Here is a 15,411-nt window from a genome sequence, read left to right on the forward strand (position 1 = left end):
CACAGATTTTGAACTTTACACCTCTATCAAAAGTTTGAAGTGACACATTGTTGTAAAATATAGAACACAAATGATAAATACAAAAACGTTAGCCATCACGAAGTTTACACTACTGTACACCTGTGTGTACAGGAGGCACAATCAGAACTGAACCCAGCTTGATTGTGCCACTTGTAATGATGAACAGGTATTTCAGGCTAAAAAATCCAGTAAGATATACAGTAATAACTTAAAATGTGCTCTTTCAGAGGGTTAACACTGACCAGTCTGTTATTCACATTGGTGTACAGTGGTGATAGCTCATCTATTTCTGTGTGCAATTTGAGTTAGTCATCCACAACAGGTCCTTCATCAGGACCTCTGTTGGCTGGCTATTTTTGTATATTAACCTAGCAGTTCTGACGCATTTATAAAGCCTGGCAACAGTGATGCACTAAAACCAACGCACCACATATACATGTAACTCATAGTATAGTATAGTATAGTATAGTATAGTATAGTATAGTATAGTATAGTATAGTATATACAGGACTGGAAAAAATTAAGAGAACACTTCAGTTTCTGAATCAGTTTCTCTGATTTTGCTATTTATAGGTTTATGTTTGAGTAAAATTAACATTTTTGTTTTATTCTATAAACTAAGTACAACATTTCTCTCAAATGCCAAATAAAATATTGTCCTTTAGAGCATTTATTTGCATAAAATGAGAAATATTTCAGAGGTTTTCAATTTGGTAAAATTAAAGAAACTCATAATATTTAAGTGGTCTTATATTTTTTTCCAGAGTTATTATACACAGTAATAATTAGTGTAATGTGAGTAATTAGTGCCTGAAACAATGTTTTGGTTGCTGGAAGTATGGACTGCATCTGTTTAGACAGGTATAGGAAGGGTAAAAAAACAAACAATTTATTTTAAGTATATCTGTAAATCTGGCTGTTTATAATCTGGATGGGGGATTTAACTAGCTAGCTAGTTAAAATGCAATTTCTGGACAAATCAGATGATTGAACCTATATTTTATACTTCATACATGATATGCTGCAGTAGTTTACATATTGACATATTATATGACATTGTTTATGAAGGGTGAAGGGTTCTCTAAAAAGTGCCAAGGGGGGCTCAGGTGGAATAAGTTTGAATACCAACTGTGAACTTATACATTATAGCTCTGTAGCGCTGTGTTAGGTCCCTTATAAAATGCCCAAAGGAGCAAACTGGCAACACATTGTATATGTACTGTATGTCTCTCTCTCTTTCTCTCTATCTCTTTCTCTCCCTCTCTCTCTCTCTCTCTCTCTCTCTCTCTCTCTCTCTCTCTCTCTCTGTGTGTTTGGTGTGTTTGTTGCTGAGTCAGGCAGGGGGAGGTACAGTAGCAGGTGGATTGTAATGAAGCTCACACTGCAGGCTTTGATATGCCAAAGCTGCATTCAGTTTTAGAATAGCTGAATAAGCTGAACACTCCTCAAACTCATAACACAGCCAACCCCTAAATCTCTGTCAGATTTAATGCTTTATACAGGCAGGACATGAGAGACAGTGTTTATGCACCGTCACTGATAACCATCTGGATATGTCAAGCTGCAGTGCTGCTGCTGCACCCTTCAGAAGTATTCTCGCTCCTTGTAAAGATAAGAAATAAAGGGGACAATTTAATCCTGTACTTTGCATTACAAATAGTCAAAAAAGAACTATTTAAAGGTTTTTTGACATATAAAACTAGACCTTAGCTGTGTCCTCCACCCTTAGACACACACACACAAACACACTCTCTTTCTCCCTTCTGTAATCTTTGGAACTGTCTGTCAGTCATTAGATTTCCAACTACTTAAATATACATGAGTATGCACTCATTATACAGAATTTTTATTTTCTACTGTCAGCTGTCAAACATTTTGGCACCTGTGGTACATTACTTTAATGGTCAATAAAAGATTTCACCCTACAACCTGTCAATTGTCTTAAAACTAGTCCAGTTTGGCAAGGAAAACATCTCGGGTCCAAAATGCCTTTTTTTCTGATTAAACTGGTCCAATCTATTACAATATCTGAATAGGTCTGGTCAATCTTGTTGTTACTTCCTAATTGTGTTTTTGGTAATGTAATGCAGTGGGCCTTTTGCTCTACTCTTAAAGTCCCAACTAATAGGAGAGCTTGTTTATCTACGTCTGCCTGCGAAAAAAAGAAAATTGAGTGGGGATTTTACAAAGTAATTAAAGCACAATTGTGGGTTTGGCAGATTGTTACAAAAGTATTAACATACTAACATACAGTACAATGTGCTAACATAAAGGTAGTCCTTAAAAAAATAGTTGTTACGTTGCCAACACACATCACTGCAAATTATCCAGCTATTGTTGCTGCTGTACTTCTATTGTTACCTGCCATTTTTCCTAATATTGGTTTCAGACCTGAGTAGCTCCTGCCTTTCTCTTTTGCATTGCACTGTGGAATAATAGTGCCCTTTACAACCACACACAAAACACACACATATTGAAGCAGCTTTGACATCTTTCTCTATACTACATACTAAAAACTAGTTAGTATCACTAATTAGTTCCCAATTGAGACCCTCCTTTAGACTAATAATTTAACTTGTGCAGAGATTAAAATACAAGCATTATTCTGTTTCATAGAGATGAATGTATTGTCTAAGTCCCATAAATAATTAGGCCCTATCTAAAGGCTTGGAAGGCCCTGTAAGGGAATATAGTGTTTCTAGAAGAATGTATTGTGCAAGAATGTATTGCAAACTGTACTGAGAGATTTATGTGTAATTATTTGTCTGTTTGTTTGAGTATGTTTACAAAGATCTCAGAGCTTTACATACCCAGGAGGCGTTGACTCAGTCAGGAGTATATCGGTCTTAAAGAAGCAACCGAGCACACGATAAAACGCTCATGTGTTTAATGTGTGCAGTGTTTTCATGTCTCTGTAGCAGGAGCTCGTCATGTCTTATCATAATGTCTGAGTCGTCTTGCAGTAGCAAACGAGTGATGAGGTTTAAAATGGTTCGTCTCAAGAACAGTGGGCAGATTCATTCAAATTTCAGAGGCAGCCGTTTCACCGGTGGATGAAAGCTTTCTGTTTTCAAAGTGATCCCGTTGTTGCTTCAAGCACCTCTCCACTCAGCACTTAAGGCCATATTTACAATAGCGTGTGCTAACTCTAATTACAGATTCGCTGCCTGACATCTGGGTCAGGACTGAGCATGTGCAGTGCGCTGTAGTAGACGCAAAAGGCTGAGAGAGAGAATGGTGCTGTTTATCTGATTCAGCTGCAGAGGGAAAACGCTAGCGGGGCGGCGGGACACATTGGTAAATAATCACGTCCAAAAGTTTATTGACAGTGTTGTTAAAGCACAAGTGCTGAAAGAACCATGTGGGGCATTTTCCTTGTGTGCGGAAAAGGAACGCTGCAGTGCTTCATTTTGCTGGAGCAGATCAGCAATTAAACAAACAAAGAGAACAATGTAAACAAATATAATATTCATGAGACTAATATTTCACAGATTAAAACAAGTGTTCCACTTGTTTCTTTTGGAGCAAAGATCCCAATTCAGAAGAACTAATAAATGTGATAACTTCTGCTTATGAAATATTAAGTAGCATATTCTTATTGGGTCCATGTGAGTATGTGGGTGTGAGTTTTAAGACAAAATTGTGGCAAAATTGTACTTCTTTTTAATGTATGCATGTAGCATATTATCTATGTCATACAGAAACTTCTGCCTCTGAGTGGTCCATCAGACTAACACGCTGCCACTATGACCGGAGGATAGCGGGTGCAAATCCTAGATCATGCTGCTTGCCATCAGCAGCCAGAGCCTGAGAGAGCATGTTCTCGATGCTCTCTTTGAGTGGGTAGATACTGTTCTCCTCCCACATCACTTCCAATATGACGTGGTTACCACAGGCACCTATTTGCTGTTGTATGCTGTATTCCTCTGAGAACGTTGGATTATGCTGCTGGATTGATGCTGGATTGTATCTTGCACTTTTAGTGGCTTTTATAGGCCAGTCAGGTCCATATCCCTCTGTGAGCTCTGAGATCATGTCTTTCAGCAGTTCACACACAGGAACTGGGCAAGCAACTACGCAAACACAGAGCAATCAAAGGTATTTCTCTGCAATTACCAAAAACAGTCACCGACTCAAAATAATGTAGCGTGAACCCGGCTTAACCCAAAAGAGCCCATGGTGGCGTATGTGCCGCAGACCCTTTAAAAGGTGTAGAACGTTCTCTACAGTCCTCTGTCCTTCACTTTAACTCATAAAGTCTCTAAGTGACATACACTGATCATCCTGAGAGCATCACAGAAGTGTGTGTCAATCTGTGTTTGTTCATCTGACGTTCTTCCCAGAAATGTAGGTGTTCTGGGTTAGTGCTGGAGTTAAGTCTTGCTCCTTTAAACATGGATTTTAGCTTCTACACCTATGTTCCACCCATTTAACAATTATGATCCTTTTTTAAAAAAGGTTTTACGTTATATATAAAATACAGATTAGGAAATTGTTTTACATAAGGATTTTAACCTTCAAATATTTACAGCTGTAGCCACAGTAGGAAAAACATGACTGATCTGCTCACTGAATTTATCAGATTTCATTTTGAATCAATATTCAGAAATGGATCTGGGCTCTTGAGCCATGAGCTAAGATGCTAACACTATGGCCTGAGGATTGAGAGTTCCAATCCCAGGTCTAAGGGAGCACAAATGACCATGCTCTCTTATTGAGTGAGTACATGGCTGTCTCTCACCTACCCATTACTTATATTGTATTGTTGGCAGGAGCAGGCATCTGTTAGCCAATGTATCAGAGCTGGAGATCTGGTGCTTTCCATCCAAGTGCATTGACTACTCTAGCGATGCTTCATTGGAGCAGTAAAAAAGAGGTGATAGCTGACTTCACATGTGTATCAAAGCATCGCAATGGATAGGGGTCCTAGTGAGTGGGTAGATATATTGACTTGGTGTCAGTTAACTGCGTAGTGCTGATAAAAAAGAAATGCTCCAAAATGAACAAAATCATTTTACATTGACTTCCATTAAAAAGTAAAGAAGCAATGATTAATGCATTGTTATGGAGTCTGTTACTACAGGAAGCCTCCCCCCATGAGCGTATATGAGTATGTGTGTGCGCAGTGTGCGCAGTGTGTGTGTGTGTGTGCACAGTGTGTGTGTGTGCACAGTGTGTGTGTGTGTGCACACAGTGTGTGTGTGTGTGTGTGTGTGCACAGTGTGTGTGTGTGCTCTGCAATGATCAGCCTTCTCAGATCTCAGTCTGGCTCAGAAAGCTGATCTGAAGTTCACCAATCAATACTCGACTCTAGAGCTGCTCAAAGCCAGGATAAACACCTAGCAGGCTGCACGACTCTATACAACACCAGCAGAAAAATCTACTCCACATCTTCTGCTCACGACACCCAAAGAATGTCAAGTAATGCTACCTTCCAATACTCCCAGCTGGCAATAGATACTACTGTAGTAAGATCTCTATTCATTCTCTCCACATCAGGCCTATAATACCATGATTAAATTACTACTTTAGAAAGCTGTTTCACACACAAAAAAGAGATGATGTCACTTATAAAAAGGAGCACTCCATTCAGGGCACACAATTGATCCCCTTAAACTCTAAGGAGTTCTAATCTTGTAACTTCATACCTTATACTGATATTCAATATTCTTACAATATTAGGAAAAATAAAAAGATAATCATTGCAGGGTGTTGTATAACCTACTAGTGAGTCTGCAGCTTGGAGGTGGGAGGAGTGTGATGCATGACATGACCAAGCTGAAGTGGGTTGTTGCTGGTGCTGGCTGTTTCAAAACTTGGGTCTGTGTGAGGATGGGTCCGGGTGCAGTTATATTATATATAATACCCATAAAAATGCCTGTTCTACATGATGCATTTTCACACCATGATTCACACTGTACGTTTTTTGTACTGAGATATCACGATGCTAATACAGCTGTGGAAAAAAAATAAAGAGACCACTTAAAAATGATGAGTTTCTTTGATTTTAACAAATTGAAAATCTCTGGAATATAATCAAGAGAAAGATGGATGATCACAAGCCATCAAACCAAGCAGAACTGCTTAAATTTTTGCACCAGGAGTGTCATGAAGTAATCCAAAAGCAGTGTGTAAGACTGGTGGAGGAGAACATGCCAAGATACATGAAAACTGTGATTAAAAACCAGGGTTATTCCACCAAATATTAATTTCTGAACTTTTAAAACTTTATAGACATGAACTTGTTTTCTTTGCATTATTTGAGGTCTGAAAGTTCTGTTTTTTGTTGTTTCAGCTATTTCTTATTTTCTGCAAATAAATGCTCTAAATGACAATATTTTTATTTGGAATTTGGGAGAAATGTTGCCCGCAGTTTATAGAATAAAACAACAATGTTCATTTTACTCAAACATGTACCTTTAAATAGCAAAATCAGAGAAACTGATACAGAAAATTAGGTGGTCTCTTAATCTTTTTCCAGAGCTGTATACAGTCTCTCACAAAAGAAGATATGAGATATGATATATGTAATATATTTACATATATGAGATATGTAAATATTTTATTGCATCTTTTTAATGGCACAACACTGAAGATATGATACTTTAAGGCAATGTAAAATAGTCAGTGTACAGCTTGTGTAACTGTTGCTGTGCCCTAAAAATAACTTAATAAACAGTCATAAATGTCTAAACAGCTAGCAAAAAAGTGAATACATTTATAAGTGAAAATGGCCAAATTGTGCCACCATTATTTTCCAGCCCTGAATTAACCCTCTTGGGCATGGTGTTCACTAGAGCTTCACAGGTTGCCAGTGGAATCTTCCAATCATCCTCCATCATAAATATTTTTTATTTCTTTGTATAATTTACTACACTGTAGATTATTATTAAAGACCTAAAAACTGTAAAGAAGCGCACATGCAATTAGGTTGTAGACAAAGTCAAAGGCAAAGTGTTTGGCCTTCACAAACACCTGACATAAAAACCCAACCCAGCTGATTTTGGATGAGTTGGAGCACTGAGTGAAGGAAAAGCAGTTAATAAGAGCTCAGCACCTCTAGAACTCATTTTAGACAGTTGGAGAACCATTCCAGGTTCTACCTCATGAAGCAGAATGAGAGAACTCCAAGAGTTGGCATCAAAGCAAAAGGTGCTACTTGGAAGAATCTTAAGTATAAAACGTATTTTGGTTTGTTTAACCTTTTTTCTACTTTATAAATGTTCCTTCATAGTTTTGATGCATTCACTGTCCATCTAAAATATAGAAAATAATGATTAAAAAAAGAAATAAACATTAAAGAAGAAGGGGTTCAAACTTATGACTGGTACTGTACGCCAAATACCATTATTTATCTTATATTTTGTTATTTTTAAAAGTCTGTGCTTTAGCTTGTATTTTATATATTCTGTATACTGGGAACTTCGAACTTTATAGCCAAAACAAAATTCTAAACCATAACAGCCTTTGCTCAAGAAAGCCTACATTTTGTTACATTTTGGGAGAATTTGGTTTTGTCCATATGTAACTTTCCTCAGAATGTGAGAGCAGCACATTAGCCCCAGTCTAGGCCTTATGTCTGCTGATTTTCTTCTTCCAATGTCCACAGAAGGGGAACTCAATAATTTACACGTATTACACTTATAATGTCAGCATTATCTGATAAGACTTGGGAGTCTTATCAGGTAATGGGGGGTCATGGGAGTCTTATCTGATAAGACATGCTATGCTATGCTATGTTTCTGCATGAGCCCTTGCACAGCCTTGCTCTACACCAGACAACCAGTGCCAGAGCGCAAATATAGAGCCCATATAACAGGGTTGTAAATGGGCTTGTATTATCATATCCGGATATTATTTGGCCCATTCAAAGTTATATTAAAATATTTGGCCACCACTGTTTTCGAATAAACTCAGTTCAGGATGTCACAGATGCTATGTGACTGGATAAACTGCAAATATGGCATGATAATAAGACACTGAGCAAAGGGTTGTAGCATCTTGGAAACCGATAATTTTGTGGGAGGTACAGATAATGAACGTTTCACCCATTGAGTTCCTCCCAATGGTGTAAGAGTTGTGCCCCATGGGCCACTGATGCCAGAGGGTAACGAGCACCCATGTGAGTGGTACAGAGTAATCAACGAGCCGCAGTGGACCAGTTAGCCTCTGTAACCTATATAACCTCTGAAACACAGCCCATGAAATGATGTCTCTCTAGTGTCATCTGAGGCATGGGTGGGTTGTCTCACAATAAAGTTGGTGGTGGTGATATTATAGCACCACCAGGGATCTAATAACTCGTATAATGGTGGCCCACTGGTGAAGACCATATTCACCCTCCATACTAACACCAGGATAACACTGTAACTGCCATTAAAAAACTGATCAAACATTTATAAAAACACACTCTCCCCTTTAAAAACCACCTGCCCTTCTGTGAACTCCTAAGAACTCCCCATACTTGGTGCCTCCACAGTATTCTGATATGTGATCTGATAACTGCTCACTTAATTTATTCTATGGCGCTTTTAAGAGGTGTATCCCTTTTATTTATAGTTCAAAAATCACTACAAATGTTCAACAACTACTGAAAAAATATAAGAAAATTCCAAAATATGAATGTGAACAATGAAACTGAAACACCTAGTTTTAGACCACAACAATGTATTGTCCTGACAGACAATTCTGGTTGAAACAGGAGACTTGAGGTGCACATTGAATTCCGCCGTGATTTGAGCAGCTGTGGTTTTATGTTTTTTGGATACAATCCGGGTTAGCACCCGAACATCCCTTTCAGACAGCTTTCTCTTGCGTTCACAGTTAATCCTGTTGGATGTGGTTCATCCTTCTTGGTGGTATGCTGACATTACCCTGGATACCGTGGCTCTTGATAAATCACAAAGACTTGCTGTCTTGGTCACAGATGCGGCAGCAAGACGTGCACTAACAATTTGTCCTCTTTTGAACTCTGGTATGTTACCCATAATGTTGTGTGCATTGCAATATTTTAAGCAAAACTGTGCTCTTACCCTGCTGACTGAACCTTCACACTCTGCTCTTAATGGTGCAATGTGCAATTAATGACGCTTGGCCACCAGGCTGGTCCAATTTACCCATGAAACCTCCCACACTACAATGACAGATGTTTCAGTTTCATTGTCCAACCTCTGTAGAATAAAAAAAAATTTTTTAATGTTGATTATTGCAGATTATATGATTTGATGAGTTGAATAAGGAATAAAAATAATAGGAAATGGAAATAGAAGGGTAATGACTTGGCTAATGAAAGTAAAAATTCCCAGCTTGGGTGGCTTGGGCTCTGTCCCATTGCTACCACTAACGCCGCAGCACTGAGAATTACTGAGTGACTCACTTTACAAGCATACACAAGCACAATAACTCAAGTACTGTAGTTTATGCATGAGGCTTTCTATGAATTAAGCTAACATGAATGGAAACAAATGAGCAATACAAGCTAAAGCGCACTTAAATGAGTACCAGCATAGTGGCACATATAGTGATAAAAGTCAATGTATTTGTAAGGCTTTATTTAATTATTGAAATGTCCAGTATCAATCCTACTCATCTGCTTTCCCTGCTTTTCACTGTATTCAAAAACTGAGTGAATATAAAAGAATAATTTACCTAAATTATTATAATTCATTCTAATTAGTTACACACATTCAGTGTTACTGCCTGCTAAAACATTCACTGTTTTGTCAGTTACTGCCAGTATTCTCACTTTGATGCTCACCATTCTGTTTACTATATTTATACTTGTAGAAATAAAGAGTGATGCCGTTCTCAAAAACACATTTATTCTACAATATTTCTATGCAGTTTCTAACGATTTAGCAAAAACAAGTGTTGTTTTTGAATGTTGTTTTTCTCTCTTATAGTAGGGAATAAGATACCAGTCTTGGGAGACGTCTGTGTTTGTATTCCATTATCTTACCACATATTGATCCGGTTCAATGGAGTCTATGTATATAGCAACTTGATCTCATACGATGCATGTAGCACTGACCTTGTTGTTGCAAAGCCGTAAACACGTTTGTTTATGGATGTAAATTGTCTTCAATGTTTCTTTATTGAGACTGTTTATATAAGATTTTACTATTTTAAGTAATGTCTATGTGATGTTTTTTTTACAGATTTATCTATATTACTGTCATTGGTTTTGAGTGCATAAAGAGTGCCATAGAGACAGTGTGGGCCTAAAACCTTTTCCATCCAATGGTCATTCTCAGTAAGCCAATCCCCTTCTTCTTCTTGTTGCAGCATTCACACTGCACCCTAACAGTGCGTTTATACTGTTTATTGTGAGATCTAACCACACCCACCATAATGAACATTGTGGAGATTGTGGGTGTTGAACATGATCATCACCACAGGTATCTAGCTAATGTATTTAGACTCTTGCCACTTCCTGTGGAAGCTAAACCTCACCTGGACCCTGAACACCAGCTCTACAGCCAAGAAAGCCCAGCAGCGTCTCTACTTCCTCCGGAAGCTGAGAAAGGCCTGTCTCCCTCCACCCATCCTCACACTCTTCTATAGAGGGACCATTGAGAGCATCCTGAGCAGCTGCATCACTGCCTGGTTTGGGACCTGCACTGTCTCAAGACCCTCCAGCGTATTGTGAGGACAGCTGAGAGGATAATCGGCGTCTCTCTCCCCTCCATCACGGACATCTACACCACCTGCAGCATCCGCAAAGCAACCAGCAATGTGAATGACCCCACCCATCCCTCACACGAACTGTTCTCCCTCCTGCCTTTGGGAAGAAGGTACCGCAGCATCCGGTCCAGCACGACCAGATTCTGCAACAGCTTCTACCCCCAAGCCATCAGACTCCTCAACTGCAGAGACTGAACTGATGGTTTTTCTGTTCATGCACACACACACTTACCCCACTTACCCCAGAAAATGGAAAGCACTAAAAACCCTACTACCTCACTGGACTCTATTGCACACTGTGTAATAGAGGTAATTACTACCTCACTAGTCTTTTTTGCACACTGCATAATTTGCACACTGTCTTGTTATTTATTATTCTTTGTCTGCATTGTGTTGTATTGTCTGTCTGCACTTTTGTACTGTTGCACTTATTGTTGTGTCTACACTGTGTTTATGTGCACCATGGTCCCTGGAGGAACGTTGTTTCGTTTCACTGTGTACTCTGTATATAGCTGAAATGACAATAAAAACCACTTTGACTTTGAGTGATAATTTTGTTGGTCAGCCACTCCTGATCTTACATTTCTACCATTTGCGCACAATTTGTTTGACTGTGGATTGATTGGTGGAGTCCAAATATTTTAGAGATGGTTTTACCACCTTTTCCGGCCTGATGAGCATCAAAAATTTTTTTTTTCTGAGATTTCTTCAGAAATCTCCTTTGCTCGTGCCATGATACACTTCCTTTTCAACAGACTTGGCCAAAGGGTAACACTTCATGACCAGTTTACAGGCAGCTAATCCAATGACCTTTGGGATGTCAGTGTAAGGGTAAAGAAAGTTTTTGAAGTTAAAGGAAACCTCTTACCTTTATTAAGTCCACACCATTTAAAGATTCTTTACGCAAATTAAAACACAAACCCTAAGTTTGCCACAAAATTGATTAAAAATGAAGATGATTCTTTCTCAGAGGCTTGTCTTCGCCATACTTTATGCACAGAACTGCTGAAAGATTAGGAGACCTTGATTACTGTTCCTAGAATAGGATGTTATTGGTTTACTCCTGTTACAGGCATTTCACATTTCAGCCAAAGTGCCTGCATGGACTCCACCCTGATGGTAGAAAGCTTTTAGGTTAAAATAGGGCATCAATTCTTTGTGCACGGAAGGAAGGAATGACTAACTGCTCTATAAATATAATTTCATATTCCTATTTGATAATATGCCCATATAGGGTGTGTTGTTTTCTGTTTCTTTTTCCCAGCTGGAAACCAGAAAGTTTTATCTATAGGTTTTATTTTAGCCCCACATACAGATAATACAGAAGACCTAGGGTTAGTGAGAGGACCAGGATGGGGCTAATGCCCATGTGCAGTGTACAGCCCAGGTGTGCCCCATCTTAAAGGAGAACTCCTGTGTAAAATTGACTTTTGGTGTGGTAAAACATGATATGTTGCATAGCCCTCCTCTGTTCTCCTGCAGGTTCTCCAAACCTGCTTTAGAATGGATGATATGGGGCATATTTTGCCCCTGCAGATAAATTGCTTTTTACACTGTTATCCAGGCTCAAAGTAGCTCCACGCCACGTTGGTAGAATCCTTAGAGCTTTGACATTTAAAATGAAGCATATTAAGCATTAATAACTCAAACTTTAAAAGTGCACAAGTAGCTTATTAAAAAACACTGTTTACAATCCATAGTGTAACCTAATCTCCGGGTTTAGGTTATGCTACTGGTTGTAAACACTGGTTTTTAATAAGCTTCTTGTACACTTTTAAAGTTTGAGTCTGGATAACAGTGGAAAAAGCTATTTATCTGCAGGGGCAAAATATGCCCCATATCATACATTCTAAAGCACGTTAGGAGAAACTGTAACAAATTACTGGATTTCAGAAAGCTGCAGGATAACGGAGGTGGGCTCTTCAACAAAGGTTAGTACTCTTTATCATGTTTTACTACACCAAAATCAATTTTACACCGGAGTAATCGCCTTTAAATCCCTCCTGGTCCCTTTAATGATCCTGTTTTGACCATTGTGGTTTTGCCCATGGATAAAACTTTCTGGTTCCCAGTTGGGATAACCATACAGGCTAACTGGGTCCCAGTAAAAAAAAAAACTTCTTTAAGCTCACTCACACCTGAAACCCATCTAATATTCCCACAGTCTACCCATGTGAGCCCCACACAAGTGTGCTGTTGCTGCCAGTTTCAGATTCTCTGTTCAAGGCTCCACCTATAAATGGCTGGATATTTACAGTTTTCTGAGTGGGAGTTGCAGTAGAATTCAGTATACTTCCAGCCAACACACACACACACACACACACACATCCCTCTCAGTAACTCATGCTGGTGTTCCCCCTCCCCTTATTGCTCATGCTGCCCTCCTCTCCTCCTGACTGCAATGAAATCCAGCATGGCTTTTTACCTCTTTCTCTCTCACTCTCTCAATCACTCGCTTTTTCTTTCCCACACACACATACACTTTCTGTCATCCCCATTTTTACTGCAGTCAAACATTCCCCAAATACATTTTCTCCTGTTTTCCTACTTTCCACAGTTGCCATCTCTTTCTGCATCTCTGGTCAACAACAGCAGTATCACTGCATCTCCATCTCTCCCTCCCTCTCTCTCTCTCTTTCTCTCTCTCTTTCTCTCTCTCGCTCTCTCTCCCTCTCTCTCTCTTTCTCTCTCTTTCTCTCTCTCTCCCCATCATCCCTACCTCACTCCCTCACTCCCTCCCACCCACACTCACACACACACCGGCCATGCAGTAGCATAAATCAGAGATGTAGGCTGGGATCCATGCAGCCTTATTCTAAACACATACGCATGCACCTACACACACACACACAAAGAGAGAGAGAGAGAGACTTTTCCAGCTCCTAAACGTAGGGCTGAACGTTGCTCCACTGGTTTCTTCTATGCGGTCAAATCCATTTCATACATCCCAAACGTCAGGCAAAGAACATTAGCCCAGTGCTGCTTCACACACACACACACACACACACACACACATGCACACACACCAGCTACCCCTCCCCAACCTGCTAATTACCACACTTACTCTCTCACACACACACACAGACCCACTCACACAACAGCAGAGCAAGAAAAGAACGGGGTCTTACTGAGTGTTCGCGAGCCGATACATCCCATGGTTTATTCACAAAGGTCTTGGATATGAACGAGGAAGTGTTTGCCTTTCACCATACATTCTCTCCCTCTCGCTCCCTTTCTCTCTCTCCTTCTCTCTATCTCTCTCTTTCTCTCCTGCTCTGTATTGCTGCTCGTGCTTTCTCTCCCTCACAACCTCCCTCCCTCCCTCTTTCGGTTCTTCCCACTCTCCCCTGCTCACACAGCCTCTCTCTCTCTCTCTCTCTCTCTCTCTCTCTCTCTCTTACAGTCAGACAACCATAGGTTTTCTTGTCTAAGCAGAAGGATGATGTTTAGAACAGACTTGTCAGATTTACTTCGTCTTTACTTAATTTTGATTACTGTAATTCTGATTATTATGTATACAGATTATATAGAATAGAATTATTGGCATGCATGAATCTGTGTTGCTATTGAAAAAAAAGATTATTGTTTTCATCTGTTCATTATATTTTACTATTATTATTTAAATTCACAGGTCATTGTAACTTTAATCCCGCATGAACTGATATTACTGGAGTGTGTGCAAGTGTGTGTGTGTGTGTGTGTGCGTGCTCTGTCTTCAGTTTCCATTCTTGTCGTTCGCTGCGTCTGTGCACTGCTGTGTGTGGCTGTTCTAAAATACAAACATTGCTTTGATACTAATGTAAAGAGTGCCTTAAACCATGATGCACTCACCCCCATGTTTCACAGGTTTTTTCTTTGGTTGGGATGCAGTATTTGTTTGTTGCTAACACTTTTTTTGTAATAGAGGAATGGCTTCTTCCAACCCAAACTATTGTTGTTCACTGTTTGAAATTGTGTTTCCTGAAAATACCAAACACACACACACACACACTTGTAAACTGCTGAGGATTGGTGCATTAATCTGAACACAGAGCAGTTCATTATAATTTAATTTTACAGTATATTTATTGTATCATGATCAGGTTTACATGTAAATAAAAACTGGATCAACTGTACATTTAATTATAATCTAATTAATCCTATTTAATTGGATAAATGCAGCACATTCCAAATTAAAAGAATGTAATTAAAGGATCACCCACCCCTATTTTATATCATTATCACATTATCACAGGGCATTGAAGCTGTAGTAGTAGATGGACTGATAACACTGGAGTGTGTGTGTGTTTGAGTGTGTGTATGAGTGTGTGTACTGTATCCAGTTTCCATTGTTGTTATTGCAGATGTGCACTGCTGTGCATGGCTGATCTGAAATGCAGAGATTCTCTTTCTCTCTTCCTCTGTTTCAGTCTCTGTCTCCCTCTCTCGTCCTGCCGTCACTTCACACACATCTTACAATGCAGCACAGCTGTTTCCCTCCCTTTGCATTCTCTGCTAGACCCCCTGATTCGCTCTCTCTCTCTCTTTCTCTCTCTCTCTCTCACACACACACATACACACACACACACACTGGCCCAATCCAGAGAAATCCCCACAAGGTATTCCTGTGCCCCCACCCCCTTCTCTTTCTCTCTCTCTCTCTCTCTCTCTCTCTCTCTCTTATCTGTGTATCTCTCCCCTGCTCCCCCTTTATCTGCCTTCATCTCT

The 15,411-nt window shown here is 39.5% G+C and overlaps 1 protein-coding gene across 4 annotated transcripts in view; it reads right to left on the reverse strand.

Moving 5' to 3' along the window:
• The window catches only part of fam131bb (family with sequence similarity 131 member Bb), a 64,097-nt gene extending 50,105 nt beyond the window's left edge, over positions 1 to 13,992 (reverse strand). For all 4 annotated transcript variants that reach the window (XM_049480122.1, XM_049480121.1, XM_049480119.1 and 1 more), the window contains exon 1: positions 13,833 to 13,992. In XM_049480122.1, coding sequence (XP_049336079.1) covers positions 13,833 to 13,860 — 28 coding nt within the window. In that variant the 5' untranslated portion in view covers positions 13,861 to 13,992. The remainder of the gene's footprint in view (positions 1 to 13,832) is intronic.
• Positions 13,993 to 15,411: the final 1,419 nt, after the last annotated feature.

The sequence above is a fragment of the Astyanax mexicanus genome, chromosome 6, assembly GCF_023375975.1.
Source record: "Astyanax mexicanus isolate ESR-SI-001 chromosome 6, AstMex3_surface, whole genome shotgun sequence".
Lineage (NCBI taxonomy): Eukaryota > Metazoa > Chordata > Actinopteri > Characiformes > Acestrorhamphidae > Astyanax > Astyanax mexicanus.